This window comes from Perna viridis, chromosome 11 (assembly GCF_037379345.1).
Source record: "Perna viridis isolate PV_CMFRI_1.1 ecotype Kerala chromosome 11, ASM3737934v1, whole genome shotgun sequence".
Classification (NCBI taxonomy): Eukaryota; Metazoa; Mollusca; class Bivalvia; order Mytilida; family Mytilidae; genus Perna; species Perna viridis.
Window position 1 is genome coordinate 29,281,545 of NC_142455.1, and position 13,500 is coordinate 29,295,044.

At 33.4% G+C, this 13,500-nt stretch overlaps 2 protein-coding genes across 5 annotated transcripts; both read left to right on the top strand.

Moving 5' to 3' along the window:
• Positions 1-1,739: 1,739 nt before the first annotated feature.
• On the top strand, positions 1,740-6,658 carry LOC148603641 (uncharacterized). Of its 2 annotated transcripts, none has more exons than XM_088553088.1 (4): positions 1,740-2,653; positions 3,250-3,432; positions 3,518-3,789; positions 5,924-6,658. In XM_088553088.1, the coding sequence occupies exons 1-4, from the start codon at positions 2,108-2,110 to the stop codon at positions 6,612-6,614; spliced, it is 1,692 nt and encodes a 563-aa protein (XP_088409214.1). In that variant the 5' UTR covers positions 1,740-2,107; the 3' UTR covers positions 6,615-6,658. The 2 variants fall into 2 exon arrangements, with proteins under 2 accessions (XP_088409214.1, XP_088409215.1); XM_088553089.1 differs by having other exon boundaries at positions 1,740-2,302.
• Positions 6,659-7,916: 1,258 nt separating this feature from the next.
• LOC148603642 (uncharacterized) lies at positions 7,917-11,538 on the top strand. Of its 3 annotated transcripts, XM_088553090.1 has the most exons (3): positions 7,926-8,035; positions 8,606-8,678; positions 9,098-11,538. In XM_088553090.1, exon 3 carries the CDS (start codon positions 9,137-9,139, stop codon positions 11,156-11,158), a length of 2,022 nt encoding a protein of 673 aa, XP_088409216.1. In that variant the 5' UTR covers positions 7,926-8,035; positions 8,606-8,678; positions 9,098-9,136; the 3' UTR covers positions 11,159-11,538. The 3 variants fall into 3 exon arrangements, with proteins under 3 accessions (XP_088409218.1, XP_088409216.1, XP_088409217.1); XM_088553092.1 differs by lacking the exon at positions 8,606-8,678 and having other exon boundaries at positions 7,917-8,035; XM_088553091.1 differs by lacking the exon at positions 7,926-8,035 and having other exon boundaries at positions 8,046-8,678.
• Positions 11,539-13,500: the final 1,962 nt, after the last annotated feature.

Consider the following 13,500-nt stretch of genomic DNA (forward strand, 5'->3'; position numbering starts at 1 on the left):
GATCTGAAATGGGCGAAATAATTTAAAATTGTGATTATATTAGCTTTGTTGAGTAATTTGACAATTTTATGTCAAATTCGGGCAATACATAAAAGCCGATGATCTCCTTTCTTTCAATATTTTTGTTTATCAGAACAACCTTTTTTAAAAACAATATTTGGATACTCCCCTGTATGATATATCTGAGGACAGCTGTTGCGATTGGTCCTCAGCATATTTCCTTTCTAGGATTCATGACTTCAATATAATCTCATAGGGTTTTAATTCTTATCTAAGTACCAAATGGCTTAATTCGGCGTCTAAGCAAATGTACACAATTTGAAGATCCCCGTACCCTCTATCGGCCAGTGATCGACAGTGAACAAAATGTACGACTTGTAAATGCATAGAACTAAGAAAAGGCTAATTTTAACCATTTGAGCTGTTCTTACTTCGAAATTAATCCGTACATAAAGTTCGGGAGGAATTGGTTTGTTTATAAACGTTTGTAACATAGAATTCATTTTACAGAATACCTGTAAATAGGGCAGTAGTTTTGCGCTTGAAGCTTAAGGGAATATTGAAGTGGAAATGTTTCCTGCGGCGGTATCACTGGAGATAATTGCAGATGCTTACAGTTTTTACAATTCTGAACTCTAGCACATGTTATATCAATTTAATATATAATCGATCTAAATTTATAAAGACGAAGGAAAGATATGAAAAAACAAGCGAAAAGAAGTCATAGATATTTCTTATCATTTTAACAAAGTCAGTTGTATGTGAACAGTTCTATTACATGCAGCTGTTCTTACATTTGAACAGTCTGTAATATAAGAACTGACTCTGCTAAAACTATCAGAAGAGCTTGATTTATAACTGTCTAATACATGTATGTCACGTATGTCATGCATGTAGGACTGTTCTGAGTTCTAACGATCAAGTGCCGTGTTCGAACGCATGTTTATATAAACAAACAAACATATATATATATATAGAAAGGTCTGAAAAATTTCCAACGATGTTAGAACTGTCAAATTTGCGATGCAAATTTTTGGTCGTTCCCTCCGCGGGACTCGAACTCGTACCGCTGTGACATCTAAGGCAACACCGCCTGCACTAAGTTCAGCGCCCTAGACCACTCGACCAGCCAGACTATATTAAAATATAGCTTTCGCTGGCCGGGTCATTCCTCCTCGTTGGATTAATCTAGGGCTGTAACTTAGTACACGATGTATGGTAGTACGGGATAGTTCATTTAGATGTTATTATGAAGGATAGAGGATCAAGTTAATGATGCATGTCACAACAAATCAATATTATACAACGTCTCAGAATATGACGACTCTATTCGCTACACTGCTCCATCGGATCCGATGGAGCAGTGTAGCGAATAGAGTCGTCACATTCTCAGACGTTGTATAATATTGATTTGTTGTGACATGCATCATATATATATATATTATCAAGGTTGGACTGTATCTGTTGACATTTGAGAACAGTTTATTCCACGATGTTATGACTTACGAACTGCATACATGTATAAACACATGTTTATCTAAATTTTTATACCAGGAAATTTTCATTATCAAAATAAAACAAAGTTTATCAAATAATAAATTCAAGCATTCGGTATCGATATCAATATATGAAGTAGAAATTTCAACTACATGTGTAAACTATGTTCTATAAAGAATGCAATTTAAACCGATATACGACACTACTGTTTTCGCTAACTGCTCTATTAAATCTGAAAAGTCGTAGCGTTGTACAGAATATTATTGTAATATTAATCGAACTTTTGTACATAAATGGACGAACTTGAATTACTTTTACGAGTAGGTTTGTATCCACGAATGTTGTAACATATAACAAACGTAATGTTTTAAGATTTCGGAATATTTCGAATTTAAAAAGATATTTTTTTATGAAACCTTCGATCAAGAAACCTGAAGACATTCTTCCAATAACTTAAAAAAAATCAGATTCATCTTAATTCTGTTTGGAGTTTAAAAGACGAATTTTGAATCCTGTGATTTTTGAGGATTCTAAAATGGCATATGCTTCTGAAGGTGATTATCTCTCTGATTTTACAAACCAAAACATCGACAAACCGACAAGAACTTAAATGGAACGCCCAGTCATGGCCGGTTGCGGACAGCCACAGATTTGCAGGGAAAGCAATGATATCCAAAAGATAAGTAATATCAAAATACCGATGACGCACAACGGAAATGGTGGAAGCTCAAATGACAACACAAAATCAAAAGACGAACAACGGGATGATGCTCTTGTTGAAATTGATATTGGCTATGAAGTTAAGGTAAAAGTTCCTAATACATTTGTTGGAAAATTGCAAGATGTCGAGGTAGTTGAAGTCAGTGTGAAAGATAGAAACAAGATTGTAAAACCTAATTTGCTGCCTGCGGGTATTACGTTTGCTTCTAGTATCTATAAACTGAAATTTTGCAATGCATGTGAGCTGAAGGAAACAACTGGAGTATATTCCAAGGAAAACGTAAATACATTGTGTAGCACTAACCGTCCATTAGTACAATTCAATGTTCCATTAGCATTTTCTTGCATTGACAAAGCAAACAATAAGTTCGCTGAGCTATCTGTGATTAGCTTTAATGACGATGCATCAATGAAAACTGTACCTGCAACTTACGAGGTAATCAGACTTATTTAAGGGTTGGACACAAAAATTTTAAACTGGTACATGCAAATTCTAGAGGAGTTTAAGATTTGCCCCTTACCATGGTTTGGTACATGTACATGTACCTAGCAATCCTTATGACATATGTCATTCTCAATTTTCTTTCTTGTAAATATTTGCATAAAAAACGCTATTATAGTAGCCTCTGTAAGAGTTAAAGAATTGAGTTTGTATTTATTACATTTACATTACAGTGATAAAGAACAGTTAGATATATTCAATACTTACCAACCTAACTATAGACTATATTCTGTGTGCTTTTGTAGTGTTCATGTTAGTGTAAGATTGATTTATTACAATTAATACCAAACAAATGTCAGAATCTTCACAATTCCAAAAAACACATGTTTAGTTACATGTTTGGCGTGGTTCAAGCATATACTATAAATGCTTTGGCGTTGAAAGTCGACGATTTAAATAACATTGAAAGATAAAAAAAAATATCGCAAATAGGTCCATTTTCACCGTTAAACTGCGAATTTCTTTCGATAGAAATATATAACAGACTGTCTTGCTTTTCTATTAAACTTACCTTTATTTTCTCTTCACAGGAAGGATATGCATATTTTATAACACCGTTACAGATACCCAGAAGCTTTGTTCTGGTCTTACAGCAAAGGAAGTTCTATATACGTGTATGTCCAGAGCGGAGTCTCATAAATATACCAGAAACTGGTATAGTGTTAACATTTGAGCCAAAGTGCGTTCCATCAGACGAACAACTGACATACACGGTAAGATTTTAATTTACAAATACACATTTATATAGTTTAAGTTTTTGCTGAAACTTCTCTTTAAAATTTGATTGTTTTTTTACAGATTGAAAGTCCAAGTATCCATGGCAACGGGAGTCGCTCAACAAAATTAGTTTTGGCAGCAAGTAGCAGAATATGTTTATCCTACGATAAGTCGAAGTTTGTCAAACCAATTACAATAGAGGCCAAATTAAATTCAGATGCTGTCATGAAATATAAACCCACTGAGGAGTTCCCGATCTTGTTGGGGTTTAGAAATGGTCAAGTTATCGTTGATAGTAATGTAAGAAAACTAGATGAAGATGTCTACAGTGGGCAGGTAAAGGGATATGACGGGTACGTTATATATAATGTATTTATATGGAGTCGCGGATATTCAAAGACACCCCATGTTTTCAGAGCATGGTAACTGGGACAGACTAATATGTACAGTAAACTGTTTTGTGGATATAATTACATGTACAAAAAATGTACGTGTAGATCATTCTTCACTTTTGTAGTGAATTTCAAAATTGACTTGAGATACATCTAAGTTCGCTAATAATACATGCCCTTTCTTCCTTAACTATAAGAGTTTTTCGAAATCTTTTTAGCGCTTTATGATGAGTTGCGCTTAAAAGAAAGGTTGAGAGACGAACAGGCAGTCAGACAGAGGAGGTGTACACAACAATCAGTAGTTGGTCCAAATGATTGATGCTCTGAAAAGGAGGGATGTCCATGAGCACAGGGCATAATTACAATATATACAATGTGTATAAAAGTACAAATATGACAGATATATATTAAGTAGACTTTCTACAAATGTGTACCTTTTCAAACAGGTAGAACGACACTTTTTATCGTTATCCCTTCGTGAACCCTACGCTGTTAAATACTTCCGGACACTGCGATTGGACAAATTGTGTTGAAACCCAAAATGTTTGCTTAATTCCACTGGCATTCTTTAACACTATTATTCTTTTAAAAAGTTGCATTATATTTTTTGAAAACCATTTTATATAAATATTATGATTTTTTTTTTAAATTTATGTGCCATTCGCAGAAAAAGGGGGTAACTTTGACCCCAATTATCTGCTGAAAATACCAAAGAAACGAGAAGGTTATGCTATGATTTTGCACACAATTTTAGTCAGGGAAATGAAGATATAGAAAAAAGTTGTTTTAAAGGGATGAATTTTTCAGAAGTTTTACTATTGTTGTCTGTGGGAAATGAATATTACCGTTCTACCTTCAATTTAATAATAAATGAAATCATTGACTGCTGTATCTTCAGAAAGAAAATCTAGTAATTATTGTTTGAGAGAGGCATTAGTCAGTAGTGGTGTTTTAGAGAGGTTAATTAAATAAAATTTTCTACTGCCATTTACAAGAAAGAAGGACTTGAGGCAATTATGTATAATGAATCACTTATTACACTGAATCATGGGTAATCAACACCTCCATGGAACTAATTCATATGTTTGGTTAAGGTAGGTAGGTATCCGTACTCCTATTGAACTGAAAGGTCTATTTGGTTCAAGTTGGCGATAGTACATTGAAGCCTGGCTTATCCGCATCCGTATTGATTACAAAAAAACTGCTTTACTTGGGATAAACATTCATTTATACATGTATTAATCTGGTATATAGAGTCTTCATCTGATACATGTATCTGGTTAAGAAGGTCTAACTGTTATGTTATACATGCATCGTATTAGCCAATAAATTATCAGATATACAAGTATGTAGCCTAGCTGGCGGAGTGGTCTAGGGCGCTGGACTTTGTGCAGGCGTTGTTGGCATAGATGTCACAGCGGTACTAGTTCGAGTCCCGCGGAGGGAACGACCAAATATTTGCATCGCAAATTTGACAGTTCTAACATCGTTGGGAATTTTTCAGACCTTTCTATACGTTTACATATCTGCCCTGTATCAATTTGATCCGATGGAGCAGTGTAGCGAATAGAGTCGTCACATTCTAAGACGTATATATATCTTTGCTTTTTTTTGCATGAAATTTGTACATTGTATATAGCGATAGACGATTCTAATGTAATTAGATTTATATTAAAAAGACAGAATTGCATCTAGCAGTAGTAAAAATACATACATATGAATGTGTGTGTGGTACATTAACAAGACATCTCGATATTCGGACTCACAATAAGGTCATTAAATATTTTTTCAAGTTATAAACAAGTATGGTGAAAATACAATATGGATAAGAAGTTATTGATGTATATTTATAATAATAGATTTGTAGTAGATACATGTACATGTAAATACAGAATCAGAGATAGCGAGCAATGGTATATTAATGATTAAAACAGCACTAAAAATTCTTAAAACATGTACAAAATGAAATTTCCTTTGCTGCTTTGTATCTGTTCATACACGAACATTGTACGTTTATAGGATTACATGTACTACAAAATATGTACTTTGTACAAGTATGATTACAAGTAAACACATGAATGTTTTTAATTTTCAGGGCTTGCATTTGTATTTGTCGAAAGTTTAAGCAAGACAACAAGTCGCAAAGAAAACAACTTGAGGATGAAATTTCTCTCGTCTATGGTAAAAAGATTAAGTGTCATCTCATTATCTTTTCGCATAAAAGGAATACAAAATCAGTATTGCTCTCTGTGTCATGTTGTAATGTACAAGATGCGGAAAGTGTCAAGTTGAAAAACAGGGAAAAGGGAGGTAATCTTATTTGCCAAACAGAAATGGTTATGTTAAAACAAATCCAACGGTTAAAAATCCAAATATCTGGCTGCATCGAGTACGCAGGACAAGGTTCACATTTGTGGTTGCTATTCGTTTCACACGAGGATAGATGCGAGGCATATTTCAAGGTTAATATCAATCGAAGACTTGGGAAATCTCCGGAAGGTATCGTTACATTTCTCACAGAAACTAATCAGCGAATTTCGAGTTTAGAATTTAATTTAGATAAAATAGCGTTCTCTGATAGTAATGCGACTGTGGTTTCTGTCTTTGACAATAATAAAGAAGATAGGAAACATGAAACAGTCGCCAAAGAAGAAAAGGAAGACACGAAACAACAAGAATATGTTAGTATCGAGGAGGAAATTCAGGCATCACAGATGTCAAGAACCATTATTCAATGTGGCAGTTTAGTTTTAACGAACCCTACAATTGAAAGATTTGAACAATAACTTTGATCATAATGTATTTAGTTCAATATTTGTAGTTACTGTTATGCGTTTTAGTACATGTACCCTTACAATGTATGATATCTTCTGAAAACCCGCAAGGTACTTGATGGAAATAGATAAGAAAGACTATTTGAAGTTTTTATTACCGTAGTGATTTAAGGGAGTTCGAGGAAAACTATTTAAAAGCTTTTACAGTATTAATTCACCCACACGGGAGTACCATCTGGTGCCCATGAAGGTCGAGCAGTTTTTAAAAACTATAGGGTTAATACAAGTATACATGTAAGAATCAGGCGGTTGGTGAAACATGTATGAAAAAAAAGACCATTTTGAAAGTTTAATCTGACTATTTGCAACATCAGAATCAAGGAAAAAAGACATGATTTTTCATATCACGTCGGTATATTGAGTTATAATATCATTGAAATGCACAGGAAAATGAAAATTTCAAGGGCGGACAACTCTGTCAAAAACTTCATTTTTCTGACATTATCTTGAATAAATTCAGGTCAAATCCAGTGATGCAGAGATCAAATAATGGTCTTTTCAATTAGAGAAGGCATCCTTGAGTGAAATTACAAATGTATATTGTCAGATCGATGGAATGTTTTGTAATTTTCCAATTTTGCCTGATTCTTACAAAACTTACACTTAGAAGTTGTCCACGAACAATGTTAATTGAAAGGTGCTTGAACTATATCTGTAATTATCTAGAAATCAAGGGAAGCAGGATACTGGTTACAGATACCTCACATACAACTTTGAGGGACATACATTTTTCAACCTATTTTGTCAAAGTTATCAAAAATAAGAATTAAAGAATATCTGCTACATCTCAGTGAGCGCCAATATATATTATATATACTCCAATATCATTGAAAAACATGGAGTATTCCCTCAACTATAACAGAAATAGCATCCGGGTCCTTCACACTTATATCAAAAGCTATGACGTGAACCGAACTGTAGATGAAAAATCCATTAAAATTAAATTCCATATCAACGATCTAAAACAACAAACATATTAAGATCTTCCTTCGTATACTACAAAACATATAAATAATCATACACAATTCAATATTGAAAACCAACGATTTGAAGCGATTTAAATGTTAAGCTAACAAGTCACTGCGAACAAATAGTGAATTGAATCTTTTGAACGGGACAGAAAAGAAAATAATAGAACAAAAACTCCATCTGAAGACATTTTCTTTTGCGAATATTTCGTATTAAATTTCTTTATTCATATGATGAAAGGCGTTTGAATTTTCTACCAGATATTGAATAATTTAAATAGCTATGCACCCTGACGTATTTATTTAAGGACGTCGTGTCATAGTGATAAATGTTATATATACTATATACATGGACTTGATGAAGGAAAACTGAAATATATTCTTATATCCACAAAAAAGTCAACGGTAAGCTTAATTTCGTATTTTACATGAACTGTGTATTTTGATATTTAAACTTGACTGAAGGGGATGGAGACATTTTTTCACCCTCGATTAAAGGTTTGAGTTTATATTTACACCACCCTTTCCCCATACAGTTTATATTAATTCGAATAGAAAAAATATACCATAATAATATGACTGATCTGTATTTGTAAGGATTACATATACTATCTAGTACATGATTTGAAATATCAAAATAAGTTATCGAGTCACAGGAAGTATCAGTTATACTGAAGGTCCAAGCGAAGAAAAATCTTTGCAGAACATAAAAAAAAAACACATAGAACAAACATTCCAAAACAGTTGACGGCATCTTCTCTACTACTCTTGTAAGTTGCAGTCTAAAAAAGATACATAAGGCGATTCATGCATGTCAGTTAAATTGTTAAGACTTTTATAAATCTAAAGGTTAAATATGGATAATTCAAAACGACAAGGACACGAAAAGGCAAAACACCACCGCAGACCCGCGCCTGTCCACATTCAGGAGATAGTGGTCATTAATGTTTTTCATGTCGGTATTTGACTTTTCAGTTTATTTTCAAATTGAAGTATCATCGTTCCGTTCAGAGCTCACTTAAAGGTGTGTTTACTTCTAGTGGTCTGTGTAAGTATTGTTTATACAATGGTGCATTTGTTTCGTTTCATCTTGTCTGTTATTTTATCTATTCTCTTTCTAAAATGGTTGTTTTCTGAGCTACAATGAACTTGTAATTATTAATTACTATATGTATGGTTAAATATTGGAATTTTGAGCGGTAGATAATACAGATAGAACAAACAAAATACACGTACATGTTATGACTGGTTCATATTCAGATGGCTTTATTTATCTACCAAAAACTTTAACAGCAAACTATATATATTTACAAGAGGAAACGTTGATATTAAGTTTCTAATTCTGAGAAAATAAAGACAACATATGAAAAATGTTTTGTAAGATAACAGACCAACAATAAAAACTAAGAATCAATGACATAAATAAACAAATGATTAAACTATCAGTTCTTTTCTGTATTTCTTCAGGTTTCTTCAAATAGATACAAATCTGTTTCTTCCTCAACAATGGAAGCAGATCTTAAGCCTTTGGTTCAGTGTCGTATTTGTAAGAAAGTGCTGAAAGACCCTCGACATTTACCATGTCTGCATACATTTTGTCGTACATGTATTAACGAAGATGCAAAAAATCGAATTCATTCGGAAAAATCACGAACATACTACTGTCCAAAATGTTCTCGATTGACAAAATTTTCTAGTGATGTTTCAATCAAACACTGGGGTGAACAATTACCCCAAAACAAACTGGCTTTGAATGTTGTAGACGGTTATCTTCTTAAAACTGGTAGTAGTTCCTGTAAGCCATGTCAACGGAAGCGGAAGTCGACTGCTGCAACACACTGGTGTACGAAGTGTAAGGAACCATTATGCGATTCATGCGTAGATTCACATAATTCATTTAAAACTACAATGGGTCATGAAATCGTAAATATTTCTACCATGAAAGATAAACCATTGAAGGATATGTTAACACCACCAGCTTGCAATGAACATCAAGAAGATCTAGATCATTACTGTAACGAACACAAACAGTTTATATGCAGCACGTGCAAGTCAAATGCACATCGGTCATGCAAGTCAGTACTTCAAACTTCTGTGTATGCTCAGCAGATGAGGGATAAGAGTACTAAGTCACTTCAGCTTGCTCTTGGCCAGCATGAAAAGAACTCAAAAACACTACTTGAAAATCGTACCAATGAAAAAGAGACATTGGAAGTCACAAAAACAAAAATAAGCGAAGATATTTTAGCAGTAAGGCAAAAAATAACCGAAATGTTGACTAAATACGAAAAACGGTGCTTAAAAGAACTAGATGATATTTATCAGAAAGAAAAACAAGTACTTAATACTGACATCGAAGGTGTCCAGGGAATATATAACTCCTCACATAACATGAACAACTTTCTGAAATCTGCATCGAAACACGCACACGATGTGCATTTTATTGAATGGCAAACGAAAATTGAAAAGGAAGAACAAATGCTGAACGACATGATATATGACATAAACGAGCCACTTACCAGCTCAAAGGTGTCTTTCAAAGTGAATTCAGATCTAGATAAAGTGATGAAGTCCGTTCAAAGCCTTGGTGGCTTCTCTATAAATAAAGAGCAACTTAATCTGATTCTAGACTTGAACAAACCCGAGGAGAAGGAAGTTGACACGAAACAAGAAAATTATGACAACGTGTCGATGCTTTCGCTTCAGCTACCTTCAAATCAGTTCTCGGTTAGAACACGAACAGATGAAAATGCTTGCTTTATAACCGGAATGGCAATGATACCATCAAATATTCTTGTATGCGCAGATAAGAACAATTCTAAAATCAAAACTTTCAATTCTAGTTTTGAGATTGAATTCGAGTATGAACAGGAACAGCCACCATTTGATGTGACATACATCGGGCATAGTTCCGTAGCGTTTACAACTCCTTCCAAAACAACAATTACAGTTCTTGATGTCAAAAGTACGGGCCTAACCGTCAAAAAGAAGATTCTAACAAATGATGCGTGCTACGGTTTAGCCTACTCAAACAAACGTTTTGCATACACGTGTCCATACGCAAGGGAAGTAAGCGTCAAAATGATCAACGACAAAGGCGAACAAATTATGATAATATGTCCAGAAGAAAACTTCCAGTCGTTATTTTTACGTCCTTGGTACGTACAATTTGACAAAAATGGATCTCATCTTTACATTTCAGATTGCAACCGCGCAAAGATATATTGTTGTGTTGGATCATCGCTCAGACGTTTCGCTTATTCTAATAAACGCTTGAATGCACCACGTGGGCTAGCTGTTCGAAAAAATGACGATTTCTTAGTCGTAGGATGGGGATCCGACAACGTTCATTTCGTCGACAGGAACGGGAGTTTTATTCGAGAAGTCGTTAATCGCTGGAATGGGACATTTAGCCCTCAAGCACTTTGTTTGGATGTAGACGAAAATAGGATGATAATTTCTCTCGATCCAACTAGTTGTAGTAGTGACACTGTTTTGGTGTTTGAACTTTCAGGGGACTGGTTTTAATACATATACATATAAACTGAAACCTGTCGAAGCCCAACCTTTTTGGAATTGGTTCGGTGTTGGCAGATGTTCGGTGTTACATTTAAATTTGGATTAACATCTTAGACTAGAGATTTAAAAAAGTGTCTGGTTTAGAGGGGTTTTCCAATTATTCAAGATACATGGTGTATCTTGTAACCACATTGACATGTAAAATGTTTACATACGTGCGAATTTAATATTATTGTTTTTTATATATTACCTTTACAATGACAAAGTTCATATGTAAACTTAAAATTTTTGTAAGTATGTTAAGTTGTAATAGTGAAGGAGAAAATTAGCATTTAATGTCATATAAGTAGTTGCTCTATTTATAATTAAAAGTATTTATAATGCTTTAATATTTATGTCTATTACAAAATTACAAGCAAAATTTATAACCATCGACAAAAACAAACTAAACAAAAATAAACAAAAACAACAACAACAACAACAACAAAAAACAGTCAGATTTCCATTCTAAAAACAGAATTCTGATAACAATTTTTTGTCATGTCTTATTGAACTGACGTAGTATTAAATATGACATAAAGATCTTGGTCGCACTTATGATCAGTGAATACTGCATAGACAGAACTCAGTGAAAACGCAACTTTATGAGTTATAACTGTGATTAGAATAATAATAGGATAATTAATTGGAAAGAGTGAATAACCAAAATAGCCGAAGAACGCCTAGATTTAATGAGTGAGCGGAACTTGTTCCGCGCACGTGTCAAATCCTCAAGCATTCTTGGCACGAGTGATAATATTTTGGTTATTCACAATAACTAATTGATTATCATATTTATTATATAGATTTTTCTTTTTTATTTTTTTTTAAATTTATCGATATTTTAAGTTCTGTGATTGGCGGATTGATATCTAAGTTGTGACGTTTTGGCGGAAGAAAGTCCGAAAGTGAAATTACCGAATTTATTTCGCATTGTGAATTATCGTAATTTATTACACTGGGAACATTCAATAACACACAGCTAACTATATAATAAATAGCATTATTTGGCCTTGAAAGGAACGGAGGATTAGGAATTTATAAAATAAGAAAGAGAAACGAAGCGGAGAATAAGTAAAGGCAAGACAAAAACAAGTATTATAAAAAAAATGTATTTTCTCTTCTTAAAATTTTTTTTTAGAACAAAAACGAAAACAAAGTAATCATAAAAAATTCAAATTGTAAAAGCCCTCGCTACAATGAATCTTTCGTTGGTTGTCCGATTTGAAACAAAGATGATGTGCCCTTATGATTTTCTGTTTACACTCATCGTCCATATCGCTGTTCTAGTTCAACCACGTGCTAGGTGTGGTCAAATAATTTCTCGTTTGAAGTAGTTTTGAATTTTCGACGTTAATATGATACGTGTACATGGCATGTTATGTAATTAAAAACTAATGAAATGTAACCATAAGTACATGTAACAAGAGAGGAAATACATGCAGTTTGTGCAAAGAAGTAATAAATCACTGTCGTATCTTTGATATAATTTCTACTGTCGACAGCTGGTTACTTTTATCTTTAGTAATCGATATACTCAGGGAAAAAGCATGTTTTAGACTGGTGAAGAGCCTGGTAAGGCAGGTACGGCTACTGCACCCGTACCGATGACTTTCTAGTAGGAATTCACTGATGTTCAACAAGGTATCTTTGTTTCTGTTTTAAAGAAAAGATAATAATCTTTCTCGTTGTGATAGTTTTCTAAAATGATGAATAGAAAAGTAAGCATATTTCAATTAATATAAATGTGATCCAATAATTTCTATTCAGGCTAAATAGAATGCCACTGCACAGCCAGGGAACTTGAAGGTTCTTCTTTCCAATGTCATCAAATGTGGATAATAATAATCTATAATAGCGGCTCATCTTACTGATCTTTTTTGACTGAATTAACATGTATTTATTTTTACATTCCTTTCTGTTTAACGGTTATTTAAAAGCAAACATAAAAGTGACCATGATTAGTCATGATTTAAACATTTATTTCTATATGAATACTTACTCCTGCAAAATGGTCTTTGAAAAGTAAAAATGACTTATCGTCGTCAGCCGACATGAAATTTATACACAACTGCATGTAAAAGGACACATGCATACACATCGTATAGAGTTTGCTTATACGTGTATGCCGGACGATCTTTTCCAAAAACACAGACTTACGTAAAAATTTCAATTTAATTTTTAAAATTACATTATTTTCATGTTCAATGAATTCTTTTGAAATGAAAGACAATGTAAAGATCGATTTAATACTTCAAGTAATACAATATTATTTCTGAAATTCATGGGAATTGTATAATGTTACAGTCGTC